Genomic DNA, 15,211 nt, shown 5'->3' on the forward strand with positions numbered 1-15,211 from the left:
AAACTATTATTCTGACATTTCACATTCTTAAAATAAAGTGGTGATCCTAACTGACCTAAGACAGGGCATTTTTACTAGGATTAAATGTCAGGAATTGTGAAAAACTGAGTTTAAATGTATTTGGCTAAGGTGTATGTACATTTCTGACTTCAACTGTACCATCATGGCCACCTAATCATCCCCAGATTCCAATTGGCTCATTCATCCTCCCTCCTCTCCCCTGTAAATATTCCCCAGGTCATTGCTGTAAATGAGAACATGTTTTCAGTCAACTTACCTGGTAAAATAATGGTAAAATAAATGAAATAATATAAATCTGATTTGGTTATTATTTCCATGTATTAATACTCATGATATATTTCGATATATATTCAGATCATCTCAATGTTAGAGGGATATACCTTCAGAAATGACATGAAATAGACAATTCCTAATTCAAAAGACTTTTTATTTGATATAATACAACCGATTCTATTCAGTCAAACATGGCATCATTATAGCCCTTGTCCTGCTCTTTTCTTTAGTGTATCTTAATTTCTGTAGTGGTATTCCTTCATATTTAAGTAACATGCACAAAATGCCAGAGCAATAATCGCCACTATGACTTCAACTTTACAAACAGCGCCCCTTAGTCCACGAGCACTGGGGAGTTGAGATGGAGTTTTGGACCAAACTTTTATGTTCTGAATTTAAACAGTCATTGTAATTTAGATATTCTAAACAGATTTAGCTAGAGGGGGCATTGTAACTTGAATACATTGATCTTCGATGCAGCTGTCTGATCTCCAATGACTGCTATCTGTATTTGAAAGCCTTACACTGACCTCTACTGGTAACAGAGAAGAATTCACCAAGAGCTGAAATCATCTCTTCTATCGCTTCTTGTTTTACAGTCATTTGTTTCTATTCAGAAGATGAAAGGTCGGGCATTGAAGTAAACAAATCACAACTACATGTATTTGATTTGATGTGTAAAAAAAAACAACAGTTGGCAATATATTAGAGTAGCAGAATAAACTGAAGTACATGAGGTTCTAAAAGCACCTGCCTTTGGCAAAAGTCTCACTTTGATGAGCACAGAGCATGCAGATGCAGCATTGATATCCACAGTGTCAACTGATACAACAACCCAAGTAGTTAACTGTCTCTAAACTGCTGTCCTTTATCTAAGAACCAGAGATGTAAGCCTGAGCCAGGTGTATGGCGTGTACTAATGTGTTGGAATTAGCAAAAGCCAGCAGAGATCATTGAACACAGCAGAAGGCTGTGGCATGTCATCATTGGACTTCATTGACAGACTGTGTGACACCTTACCACATTTCAATACCACCCCTTCATGTCTCCTGTCGTCAAGAAAACATATGTTTGAAATATCAGTCGGTCTCCGTCCCCTAGCGTTCCTGTCAGACTGGCTATGGCATGGCCACCGCTCTGGCCACATCTCAATAGTCTTTCCTCGATTCCTTGTGTCCTCTCCACCCGTCCTCTCCCCGTCTCTTCTCTCCCAACATAATCATGTCCTCACTTCCCTCTGACGTTTAGAGAAAGAGACAGAGAAAGGATGGGAGCAGAGAACACAAGGAATCAAGGAAAGACCATTAGGTCTGAAGTGACATTAGAGTGACGTCACGCCCGCAGAGTGCCTCCAGGGGGCTCCCTCACCCCTTTTTAGTCTGGAATCTCCAGGTCAAACAAGAGCCAACTTGGGGTCAAACAGAATAAGAGAACATGGGAGAGCTCTCTCGTTCTCATCCTTTGGAAACACTGCGGTAAGAGCAGAACCATTCTGTTCCGTGAGAGATGAATCCAATGTTCTACATATTTACAGATCAAATGCATTTGCTGTTATCCCGTCCTCTCTCCTCAGTGTCTACAGAAAGCAACGCACTGTATACGCTCAGTGGAGGAATGACTTCATGTTTTAAACAGCCTGAGAATAGAAGTAGTTGTCGGAAGAATCCAGCAGTGTGAGAGAAAAGTAGAACGAAAGTCGAAAGAAAAGTAGAGCTCCTCAGATCCATGTTTGTTTACAAGAAGGGAAGCCGCCAATCCTGTACACACACACACACAAACACACACACACAATTTACGCACATATTTACACACACACACACACACGGACGCATTTCACTCACATATGCACACACAGACGCATGTTGCGCACGTATGCACACACACATGCATGCAGCGTGCACACTCACACACAGACACTTCTCCAGTGACCTCCCCAATCAGGAATGGACATGTTTTTTCTTCCTTTGAACAAATCCCACAGCCCTCTGATAGACAGTACAATATATACTGTATAGAAATTCTCCAAAATGAAAAATAAAACAAGCAAAGTCGTCATAATAAAACAAGCAAAGTCACCATAATACCTGATGTCCGTTTGGTGTTCTTCATAACCTCAGCCATTGCAACATCTAGCTGGGTGCTACCCATTAGTGGTGCCACGCAGAGGCACGTCTTCAACCTCAAATCACATCGCTCCAAAAAAATCAGATGAAAGGCGCATACTGTATATTCCGTTAGAATCATGGTTTATAGTTCTCAGAATGTCGGTGAACCGCCCGGTAACAGTCTGAAAAAGCAGTAGCAACAGTCCAGAAGAGCAGTCTCCATCCAGTCCTTACTCCTTACAGAAGCACCCCATCCACCTTCAAAATATGGTAAGCCTAGATGAGGTCCTCTTTCTTCTCTCTGTAGCTGTGGCGGTCCGTGAACCTCCTTCCTCCTAGGGGTCAGGGTTCATAGGTCATCTTCATTGAGCTGGGCCAGGTTGCTGGAGCGCTTGCCGGCCAATGGACCAGAGACAGATACAGGAGGAGGTACAGCCTCACCAGGCAGGCCCCTGGTACTGCAGCCCTCTCCTGCGCTCTGCTGGGGGAGAGGAGGAGACACAGATTCAAATATGTTTACAACTTCATAGATAGATTTCATGAAATGTAGCCTAAATAGCTGTTTTTCCCTGAAGAGAGGCATATGCCTCACTTTAGCCATTGTGTATAACTCTGGGGAGAAATCTTATATGTCAGAAGATATATTTTTTAGGGGAATGTAGGTCGAAACGTTAACGAATAAAGATGTTTTGCAAATGAGCTACTACGCTGAACAAAAATATCCTTGCTGATGTTGGTTACGATGCCGAACTGCAGTCAGGTTAAGACCCTGGTGAGGACGACGAGAAGGCAGATGAGCTTCCCTGAGAAGGTTCCTGACAGTTTGTGGAGAAATTGTTTTGTGCAAACCCACAGTTTTATTCGCTGCCTGGGTGGCTGGTCTTAGACGATCCCGCAGGTGAAGAAGCTGGATGTGGAGGTCCTCGGCTGGCGTGGTTACACATGGTCTGCGGTTGTGAGGCCCGGTTGGACGTACTAACAAATTCTCTAAAACAACGTTGGAGGTGGCTTATGGTAGAGAAATTAACATGAAATGATCTGGCAACAGCTGTGGTGGACATTCCTGCAGCCAGCATGCCAATTGCATGCTCCCTCAACTTGAGACAGCTGTGGCATTGTGTTGTGTGACAAAACAGCACATTTTAGAGTGGCCTTTTATTGTCCCCAGCACAAGGTGCACCTGTGTCATGATCATGCTGTTTAATCAGCTTCTTGATATGCCACACCTGTCAGGTGGATAGATTATCTTGGCAAATGAGAAATGCTCACTAACAGGGATTTAAACATATTTGTGCACACAATTTAAGAGAAATAAGCTTTTTGTGCATATGGAACATTTCTGGGATCTTTTATTTCAGCTCATGAAACCTGGGACCAACACTTTACATGTTGCGTTTATATTCTTGTTCAGTATATGTCAGTGACAGCCATAATGTGGTTTGTTTTTCTGTTTACAATATATCAGTCACAACAACACAATGTGCAAATTCCACCCTGAGAGGGAGAGAAAGAACAATTAGGCCAACGATCGGCATCTCTGACTTCCGTGTCTGGGTCAGGCTATTTCCTGTTTATGTACCCATAGGCCCCATCCAGCCTGAGTAATTACATAGAACAACTGCCTATAGTCAGAACAAATAGGTATGTTGGCTCCACTCACTAAGTGGAAGCAGAGATGGTCTATACTTGATACAAGTGCATAGTAATAACAGAGGGTTGTGTAGTGAATGGTTGGTCTAAGGTTAAGACACTCAACAACGGCCAACAACAGGATACGATTTCTGGTTCAACATCTTGTTTCAGACAAAACTCCTCTACAATATTCCAAATTCTTTTTTCATTCTGAAAAAGAATTCTCTCTTCTGTTTCTGGCCAACAGAGGAAGTAGTAGCCCGACTATCATGTGTTTATTGTGTTTATTTCTGTGCCGTGTGCTGTGTGCATGCGCATGCTTGCGTGCATGCGTCAGTGCATGTGGACGTGTGTGTGTGTCTGTGTGTCTGTGTGTTTGTGCATGTACGTGTATATACCTGTGTGCTATGCAGCCCGTTGGACCCCGCTTGGCACTGCAGGGAGGTCTGGGTCTGAGAGTAGTGAGACAGACCAGACTGGTCAGTGAAAGCCAGCTGGATGTGAGAAGGCGAGACTGTTGCCTGGGAGGTCCTACTGACCAGAGGAGACTGCGAACACACACACACACACACACACACACACACACACACACACACACACACACACACACACACACACACACACACACACACACACACACACACACACACACACACAAACACAACTAAATATTAAATACTGAGAGCTGATAGACAACAGATGATTGTTTATTCTTTATTGTGGCAGGAAAACATTTTTGTCATGAGATCTCAGATTATTTCAGATTAGGATTTAATTGAAGGATTCCTGATCCAGACATGTAGTCTGTAGAGGAGATGTGGTCTAACATAGCCTAAGGGGTGAATGTGTACACTCGGTCAGGCTTGGCTGGAGCACATTCCAGTCCGGCGAGCTAAACAGGGATGGCAGTGTCTCGTTGTTTGTGGTCAAACAGAAGCACAGTGTTTGGCCCCTGACTGCTGTAGGTCACTGAGGTGTATGTGTGTGTGACTGGGCCCTTTACCTCCGGCAGTATGTGTGTGTGTGTGTGTGTGTGTTGTCTATGTGTATATACAGTATGACCTTACCTCCCGGGGTGTGTGTGTCTCAGCGGGGCCCTGGAGGCCTGTTCCCTGACCCCCCTGGCTGGGCAGGTAGAGGGTGGGGAGGGAGGTGTTGTAGGACCGCAGCCAGGGCAGGCGCTGGCGGTCGATGGAGGCTGAGGAGTGGGGGCGCAGGGGACTGCTGGCCGAAGACAGGGGGGCTCTCATGCTCCGGCCCAGGCTGTTAGACTTGTTGGTACCCTCTCTGCGCTGGTACTCGATGGGAGACTGGAGGGCTGGATGAATTCATGGTACAAGACAGAGAGAGAGGATTTAGACCAGGCAACATTTCATTTAGGGCCACAATGTTTGTCAAAATTTTAGCGTTGGTCATGGTAGTTTTATTGTTTGTGTAAGTCGACTTGGTACTGAACTACTTTTGGATAACATTACTGCTCAGTGCTCACATTGCATCAGGCTAAACGTAAGACGTGTGACTAGTAAAGATTCCTGGATGTTGTGTTTTGCCATCAGTATGTCTCCAATTGTACCGTTGAGGAAGTTGAAAGGGAAAGGAAAGGAAAGGGAAAGAGGGATACTTAGTTAGTTGTGCAACTGAATGTATTCAACTGAAATGTGTCTTCCGCATTTAACCCAACCCCTCTGAATCAGAGAGGTGCAGGGGGCTGCCTTCATCGACATCCACGTCTTAGGCGCCCGGGGAACAGTGGGAAAGGCCAGACATGAGTAAAAGTAAGTGGGTGTTTACTGTGTAGATCTTGTCTGTCTGTATCTCCTGTCCTCCCATTGAGGAAGTTGGCAGCATGGGGTTAGATATGAATCCTGAAAGTAAAGCTGTTGTGTTTTTCTATCAGTATTTCTCCGATCCTACCGTTGAGGAAGTTCCTCTGGGTCTCCAGGATCTGTCCCACATCGTTGACCCAGGCCCTGCAGACCTCTGGGGAGGCGGCCTGGAGCACGTATCTCACCACACTCCCGTCAGCCCCCCGTGAGGTCAGCACCAATCGGCCCGCCTCCCCCTCCACCGGAGCCTCCACCCCCAGACAGCTCACCTGGAACACAGCACAGGTGTATTCAGTAGGGTTGCTTTCCCAAAATGTCCACATTTGCCAGTTGTAAGATTCCCAGAATGAGGACAGAATAAGCAGGGAATTCTGAATTCTCGAACTAGGACTTCTGGGAAACCTACACATTTTGGAAAAGCAACCCTGCATTGTAAAAAAAAAAGAAGATGTTGATTCAATATACAATTGTAAGGCAACCAGCTGCAATAAGATTGTGAGTTTGCAAAAAATGTGGGCATATACACTCTTGGAAAAAAGGGTTCCAAAAGGGTTCTGCGGCTGTCCCAATAGAAGAACCCTTTTTGGTTTCAGGTAGAACCATTTTTGGTTTCAGGTAGAACTCTTGAGTTCCATCTAGAACTCTCTGTGGAAATGGTTCTACATGGAACCCAAAAGGGTTCTATCTGGAACCAAAGGGGATTATTCAAAGGGTTCTTATATGGGGACAGCCGAAGAACCCTTTTTAGTTCTGGATAGCACCTTTTTTCTAAGAGTGTAGCTGAACCAACATACATTATCAAGTTGAATCGAATGTTCACTCAACTTTGAATTTATTCTACTTTATTTGCATATTTCCCAGAGTGCCTTGCCTTTCGAGTGAATTGTAGTTACCACCCATGACTTTAATGCTTTTCATTACTGTAGCCTTGAAGTTAGTTTCTAAATGAATATATTATCTTTCAAATTAAACTCTTTATGAAAATACATTACATATATTATAAGGAATTTCTTTGAGGGCCTAGTTATACCCTAACACAGTGGTCTGAAACTCCTGGTTTACAGGCCACATCAAGCCTGCAAGTCACATTATGCTGGCATGCCATGTGTAGTTACTATTGGAATCCAGTCAGAGTGAGGATATTCAACAATTGGAACTTTTAATCGACCGCAACCTGCATTCACAATAACTGGCGGGGTAGGGATAGGGAAGATTGATATTGAAACAACCCAAATCAAATAAACTGGAACAGCCATCTCAGTAACGGGTGCAATAAATCAAACTACTAACAGATTGGATTACCGTAAAACTTAAATTAAACATAGTCTCTTTTTAATGTCCCTTTTTAATAACCGGCAATGACACAAATTTCAACAAATAAACGCCTGTTTCAAATAAATGCCAGGTCTAAATTAATTATTTACGAAGTTACCATGAGGTTTAATGTTTGATTTGTTACATTAAATAATTCAGTAATGAGTAGAAAATGACGGAAATCAAACATTTTGGGGGGCAAGTAAGAAACTGCTAGCTATTGGCTACTAACAGCTGAGAACTGCTAGCCATCTGGCAAGCACAAAACCAGTCAACAACTTCAGGAGTACAGACCCCTAGAAATCAGCCGATTGCCCTCTGGTGGCGAAAGGAAGAACTGCCAAAAATGCACAGTCAAAGACGAGAATGCTTATTCTGTCAATGAAATTATTTATTTAAAAAAATGTATAGAGGCATACTAAGACAAAAATAAGCGTGGCACAGTGTGTAACTGATAACACATTAGTGCTGGAAATTAAGAAAAATTCAGTTTAATTTTTTTTACCAGGTAAGTTGACTGAGAAAACGTTCTCATTTACAGCAACGACCTGGGGAATAGTTACAGGGGAGAGGAGGGGGATGAATGAGCCAATTGTAAACTGGGGATGATTAGGTGACCATGATGGTATGAGGGACAGCTTGGAAATTTAGCCAGGACACCGGGGATAACACCCCTACTCTTACGAAAAGTGCCATGGTATGCTGCTGTTAAGTGATTGCTAGAATTAAACAATGAACTATGCAAATGAGCAAAAGCTGTGTGCATTAAGGAAATAGACGCCTGGCTCAAATAGAAGTCTGTCTCTGATAAGCGCCTGTTTTGTGTGATTAAAAGGTCCAATGCAGCCGTTTTTATCTCATTATCAAATCCTTTCTGGGTAACAATTAAGTACCTTACTGTGATAGTTTTCAATTAAAATGGTCAAAAAGAAACAAAAATAGTTTAGAAAAGGGCAATTTCTCAAGCAAGAATTTAGCTAGGACTGTCTTGGTGTCGTCTGAGTGAGGACGGGAATACTGAAAATGAGCTACTTTAGCATGGAGTTTGGATCTCTCTATCTTATTGGTCTATTAACAAATATGCCACATGGTGATGTCACCATGGAAGGCCAACACTCCATCCCACCAAACAGGAAGAAAATTCAGGCGGTCTTTTCAAACAGCTCTTACACTAAACAGGCACTGTTATCATTTTCACAATTTCACAGTATTATTCGAACCTCATTGTGTGGAAATATAAAACACAGGAAAACTCGTTTTTAACTCCATTGGGCCTTTAAGCAAATAAACACTCTGTCACGCCCTGGCCATAGAGAGCCGTTTATTCTCTATGTTGGTTAGGTCAGGGTGTGACTAGGGTGGGTTATCTAGGTTGTTTTATATCTATGTTGGCCTGGTATGGTTCCCAATCAGAGGCAGCTGTTTATCGTTGTCTCTGATTGGGGATCATATTTAGGCAGCCATTTCCCCACTGGGTTTTGTGGAATCTTGTTTTGAGTTAGTGCATGTAGCACCTCTGTCGTCACGGTTCGTTGTTTGTTTCTTTTTGTTGTTGGGAAGTTTCACTAAATAAATTAAGTGGAACTCAGAACACACTGCGCCTTGGTCTGTCTCTACACACAATCGTGACAGGCTATTCATTTAGGTTTACGTTACTTTAGAAAAATGTATGTTACTTATGTTTGTGTATCATAAGATTGATCAACCAATCAAAGTACATGCAAAAACACAGGTATTGAAACAAACAATTCTGAAAATCAACCTGCAAGACAGCATGCTGGGAAATACAATAATGATGGGTGTGGTTTTGAGTTGTTTTGAGGAAACATGAATTTGAAATTGTACTCAACAAACAAAATTCAGCTTACTTCGAGTAGAGTTTGTTGAGTAAACATACTTTAACACAAATGCATGCATTTCAAACAGAATGTTCCAGTAATGTTACATCCACCATTTTTATTTCAACGTTCCATCCACCGGGAACAAATCACATCTGACTACCATCTGGTGGAAGGAAGAAGACATCCTGGAGTGTGGGTCATTAAATACCTCACCAACAGAACAAACACAGATGCTTTTAAGGCTTCCAAGAACACTCAAGAACTTGTACACAATGTTAGATTTGGAGAAACATTGTGTTTGTTTACATCAGTTATGCAATTCATTATCTGGGACTGAAAGAAGTTATGTAACAGTCAAATTTGTATAGATTCCTTATGGTAAAAAGCCTATGCAGTTAATGCATTCAATCTAATCTGAAGTTAGAGAAGAGAGGAGAAAAAAAAATCTGAATAGAAGAGAGACCTACCTTGATGCTGCTCTTGAAGGTGTAACCAGGAAGTGAGAATCCTTTCTTCCTGTCGATTGGCTCGCTGAAGATGACCAGCTGTTCAAACAGGAAGACCCGCCTCTCCTTGGCTCTGGACAGGAAGCTACTGTCCTGTTCCACCACCGTGAAAGTGTCTTGCTGGAGCAGCTTCCCCTGCGCCGTGATCTTACCCTGGAGATGAAAGAGAAGGATGGAGGGAAGAGACACAGGGTGAAAAGTGAATAGGGGATTATTACATGGCTTACTTATGGTTTGCAGCAGTATTTTGCAAACATCTCCTTAAGCCCCCAGCCAGTCCACTTAGTTGATGTTTTCCAGAACAAGCTGACCTGATTCAAATGGTCACCTAATCACTAAGCCCATTCATTAGTTGAATCAACAGTGCCAGTTCTGGAATACATCAAATACATTGACTGGCTGGGCCTGGGGTTACTCGAGAAGAGGTTTGGGAAACACTGGCTTACAGTACAATATTTGGCTTGTGTGAGAGCTGTATTTGAAAGCGAGAGACCTAAGTGCAGTGCCTTACCTCGAAGCCCTGCAGCCGTCCCACGTTCATCATGTCATTACAGCGTTTGGGCACAAAGCACATCACCTCTACCGCTTTCTGTGATGGTGAAGGAGAGAGAGAGTGAGAAAGTTATTTAAATCAAGCAACTACCGAATACAGGTTGTTTGACTAGAGAGAACCCTTAATAACACAGAGACAGCGTACAGCCTCACACTTGCCTCTCGTAGTCACCTATTCCTAGATAGTTTATATAGTAGATGAATGGTAGATACAGTGTAATAACAGCATGAGTTGTATCAGAAGAACACCTACCTCGAGCTCTTCTGTGTCCATCCCGGCTTTGGTGTAATACTTGAGGAAGTCCTGTTCACATAAACACAGCATGGAGTCAGGAGCGTTCAAGGTTTACTAGTCAATGTTATGTAAGGTGAAGACATCTGGAAGAGGTTTTATTAGTTTGAATACCAGAGAGAGGTACAGCAGGCACAAGGTTGGCACTAGGTAGATGTGCCAATCTTGTGCCTGTTGTACCTCTATGACTTGTTCAAATAGCCACTCATCTTTTATGTGCATTCCCACAATGAATTCGACCTTATCGTTGTGCAGGTTTACATGCCCATCTGTGTGCACGAATGCGCATGTGTCTGTGTGTGTCACCTTGAGAAGCAGCTGGTACTTCATGATCCTCTGGACTGGTTTGATCAGCAGGTCGTTCAGCTGTAGCCTGTGACCCAGATGTTGCCTCAGCTCCTGATAGGGCCAAACACACACAGTCATTCTCATGAACATATACACTCAGGTCCAAATTTATTGGCACCCTTGATAAAGATGAGCAAAAAAGACTGTATAATATTAATTATACAAATATTGAGCTATAGCATATTCTTTTGTACTAATACAATTGTAAAAAAACATTTTGTGGTTGGGCCGGCAGGTAGCCTAGTGATTAGAGTGTTGGGCCAGGTTGCAGGATCGAATACCAGAGCTGACAAGGTTAAAATCTGTCGTTCTGCCCCTGAGCAAGGCAGTTAACCCACTATTCCCCTGGCGCCATGGAATGTGGATTAAGGCAGCCTCCCGCACCTCTCTGATTCAGAGGGGTTAAATGCGGAAGACACATTTCAGTTGTACAAGTAATAGATTTTTTGCTCAAAAAGATAGTGGTCAAAAGTATTGGCACCCCTGTTTCCAATACCTTCAATCATGTTTATGAGATTGGAGAACCCATTGGGAGGGATCTTAGATCATTCCTCCATCCAGAATCTTTCCAGATCCTTGATATCCTTTGTCTGCTCTTATGGAGCACAGGTTTTCAATTGGGCTCAAACCCAGAGACTGAGATGACCATTGCAAAATGTTGATTTTGTGGCCAAATGACAATTTCATTGTGGATTTTGATGTGTGCTTGGGGGTTATTGTCTTGTTGGAAGCTCCACTTGTGGCCGAGTTTCAATCTCCTGGCAAAGGCAACCAGGTACTTGGCTAAAAGGTCCATGTTCATGATACCGTTGACCAGGACCAGTGGAAGCAAAATAGCCCCAAAACATCACCACCATGTTTTACAGTAGGTATGTGGTTCTTTTATGCATATGATTCTTCTTTTCAATGCCAAAGAGCTCTATGTTTCTATTTTCTGACCATAGCACGGGTTGCAATCCAAGACATGGAAATAGAGACACAAGTTTGGGATACACACAGCGGCATTAGTTTAACCATATACTGTGTCCTCAATATGACTTTATGTGGCCTACAGACACATTACCAATACCACACATCAGTATGACATAATATTACCTTCACCTAACCATACAGTTGAAGTCAGAAGTTTACATACACTTAGGTTGGAGTCATTAAAACTCGTTTTTCAACCACTCCACAAATTTCTTGTTAACAAACTATAGTTTTGGCAAGTTGGCTAGGACATCTACTTCGTGCATGACACAAGTAATTTTCCAACAATTGTTTACAGACAGATTATTTCACTTATAATTCACTGTATCACAATTCCAGTGGGTCAGACGTTTACATATACTATGTTGACTGTGCCTTTAAAAAGCTTGGAAAATTCCAGAAAATAATGTCATGGCTTTAGAAGCTTCTGATAGGCTAATTGACATCATTTGAGCCAATTGGAGGTGTACCTGTGGATGTATTTCAAGGCCTACCTTCAAACTCAGTGCCTCTTTGTTTGACATCATTTGAAAATCTAAAGAAATCAGCCAAGACCTCAGAAGAAAAAAAATTGGAGACCTCCACAAGTCTGGTTCATCCTTGGGAGCAATTTCCAAACGCCTGAAGGTACCACGTTCATCTGTACAAACAATAGTACGCAAGTATAAATACCATGGGACCACGCAGCCGTCATACAGCTCAGGAAGGGGACGCCTTCTGTCTCATTGAGATCAACGTACTTCGGTGTGAAAAGTGCAAATCAATCGCAGAACAACAGCAAAGGACCTTGTGAAGATGCTGGAGGAAACAGGTACAAAGTATCTATATCCACAGTAAAACGAGTCCTACATCGACATAACCTGAAAGGCCGCTCAGCAAGGGAGAAGCCACTGCTCCAAAACCGCCATAAAAAAGCCAGACTACGGTTTGCAACTGCACATGGGGACAAGGATCGTACTTTTTGGAGAAATGTCCTCTGGTCTGATGAAACAAAAATAGAACTGTTTGGCCATAATGACCATCGTTATGTTTGGAGGAAAAAGGGGGAGGCTTGCAAGCCGAAGAACACCATCCCAACCGTGAAGCACGGGGGTGGTAGCATCATGTTGTGGGGGTGCTTTGCTGCAGGAGGGACTGGTGCACTTCACAAAATAGATGGCAACATGAGAAAGGAAAATTATGTGGATATATTGAAGCAACATCTCAAGACATCAGTCAGGAAGTTAAAGCTTGGTCGCAAATGGGTCTTCCAAATGGACAATGACCCCAAGCATACTTCCAAAGTTGTGGCAAAATGGCTTAAGGACAACAAGGTCAAGGTATTGTAGAACATTTGTGGGCAGAACTGAAAAAGCGTGTGCGAGCAAGGAGGCCTACAAACCTGACTCAGTTACGCCAGCTCTGTCAGGAGGAATGGAACAAAATTCACCCAACTTATTGTGGGAAGCTTGTGGAAGGCTACCCGAAATGTTTGATCCAAGTTAAACAATTTAAAGGCAATTCTACCAAATAGTAATTGAGTGTATTTAAACTTCTGGCCCACTGGGTATGTGATGAAATAAATAAAAGCTGAAATAAATCCTCTCTACTAATATTTCACATTCTTAAAATAAAGTGGTGATCCTAACTGACCTAAGACAGGGAACAAGGCATAGCATTATTCCCATAGCCTATCAATGTGACAAAATATTACATTCCTACAACCACTAATCAATGTGACCAAACTTGACATTCCCACAATCGCATCAATGGGAAATAGCATTACCACAAGGGAGTCTGCAGAAATGTAATTGCTTTTTCAAACGAGAGTTACAGTTAGATAACAGGGATTGAGGATGGACTTAGCTGTGTTTGCTAAGAGATACTCACCTCAAAGTAAGTCTCGATGTACTCAGAGACGATGTGCTCTGACTTGGGTTTGTTCTGACAGTACACCACATACATATGGAGACGCCTCTCCTGTAATACAAACAGTGAAATCACCCTGTATCAATTCACCATGTCATAAAATATACAACACTATTCATAATTGCTTTAGATTCAAAATAGGAGTACATGGCTACTGAAAACATCTCCTGCAATTGAAAATTTAACAGACACATTCACCTCGTAGCAATTTATCATGTCAGAAAATGCTGTACATAACACTATCCTCAACTGTTATGAACAGATGGAATTTACCATTCAAACTATTGAACATATTGTGTTGTAAGAGGTGCATGACTCAATCCATGAGAGGAAGGAAGCTACAAAACTTAAACAGAATGGAAATCATCCTCATTAGAGAAAACAAACACACTCTCTCCCTCTCTTTATTTCTCTCTCTATCTTTCTCTATCTCTCATTCGCTCTCTCTATCTCTCTCGCTCTCTATCTCTATCTCTCTCTCTCTCTCTCTCTCTTTCTCCCTATGGTCAGTTTAGTGTGACTAATTGTCAGACAGCAGAGAGCAGCAGAAGTAGGAGTGGTAATAGGTGTGCTGTGTGCATGTGTGCGTGTGTGTGAGAGGGGTAATGGAGCAGCAGGTTATGTATAATTTACCCACAATGCGGTCCTGTTATCATCCATGTAACCAGAGCTTTTTACAGCAAAGCAGTTTGGCTCTACCTTCGACCTAGCAGCTAATCTGGAGCTCTGTAGACTGGAGACCAGACCAGCACCTGAGTAGGATGTCTATGGGCCCAGGGCCTGTCATGAATAACCACCGCAGTGGATGTGTTGTTGTGTACAGATCATTACTCTATGGGGAGGGAAAGCTCTGGTAGTGCCAGCGAGAGAAATCAGCTGTTTTGTTTTTGTGTGATGGGGGGGGGGGGTGTTGTTTGTGTGCGTGTGTGTGCGAATGCATGTGTGTTTGCGCATGCATACGTGTGTGTGTGTGTACATGGTGGTGGGTTTGTGCGTGTATATGTGTGTATGCGTGTGTATAAGGTACGTTGTTGCCATGGCACCGAGATGGCGGCCTTGGAATTTACTGCTGCTAATTTAATCGGTAAGTAATCATTGAGGGTTTTTCATGTTTATTTTTTGCACAAATGGTTTTGTTTTTGAAAGTGTTCTGAGAGTAGACCACGAATATTGAACAACTCTGGTTCATAATAATAAACTGGATGATAAGCACGACTGCTTCTGCATCAATCAACACATCTGAGATCCTACGTTGTTCTCAGACATTTCTAAGAAAGATGCTCTCATTCAAATGAGGACAGCTATTACCACAGACTTCAAGGCTTCCCTAAGGACAGAGGGCTTGTTTTGTCGGAGCAGTGCTGTACGGTGAAGTCGGTGGCTGGGTAGGCACTAGCTATTATCAAAGCCAGATTTACTCTCAAATCAACCTTGATGAAGCCCAAGTTCACCATACAACAGATATCTCCAACCACCAGAGTGACATAGGCTATTAACTGAAATTGGCAAACACACAAATAATATTATTATGTGAAATATTATTACAAACACCTATATAGAAATACAGTCCTAAGGACATTTCCATATATTTTGTCCCTCGACTCCTTTTCAGTGTCGTGTT

General features: G+C 42.6%; 1 protein-coding gene across 4 annotated transcripts in view; it reads right to left on the reverse strand.

Moving 5' to 3' along the window:
• Positions 1–427: 427 nt before the first annotated feature.
• The window catches only part of arhgef25a (Rho guanine nucleotide exchange factor (GEF) 25a), a 134,649-nt gene continuing 119,865 nt past the window's right edge, over positions 428–15,211 (reverse strand). For 3 of the 4 annotated variants that reach the window (XM_029722516.1, XM_029722514.1, XM_029722517.1), the window contains 9 exons: positions 13,552–13,641; positions 10,669–10,761; positions 10,324–10,374; positions 10,030–10,107; positions 9,480–9,671; positions 5,946–6,126; positions 5,099–5,349; positions 4,430–4,579; positions 428–2,880 (listed from right to left, as the gene is read on the reverse strand). In XM_029722516.1, the coding sequence (XP_029578376.1) occupies positions 2,749–2,880; positions 4,430–4,579; positions 5,099–5,349; positions 5,946–6,126; positions 9,480–9,671; positions 10,030–10,107; positions 10,324–10,374; positions 10,669–10,761; positions 13,552–13,641 (1,218 nt within the window). In that variant the 3' untranslated portion in view covers positions 428–2,748. The remainder of the gene's footprint in view (positions 2,881–4,429; positions 4,580–5,098; positions 5,350–5,945; positions 6,127–9,479; positions 9,672–10,029; positions 10,108–10,323; positions 10,375–10,668; positions 10,762–13,551; positions 13,642–15,211) is intronic. The other variant, XM_029722515.1, reaches the window with a different exon arrangement.

The sequence above is a fragment of the Salmo trutta genome, chromosome 30 (assembly GCF_901001165.1).
Source record: "Salmo trutta chromosome 30, fSalTru1.1, whole genome shotgun sequence".
Classification (NCBI taxonomy): domain Eukaryota; kingdom Metazoa; phylum Chordata; class Actinopteri; order Salmoniformes; family Salmonidae; genus Salmo; species Salmo trutta.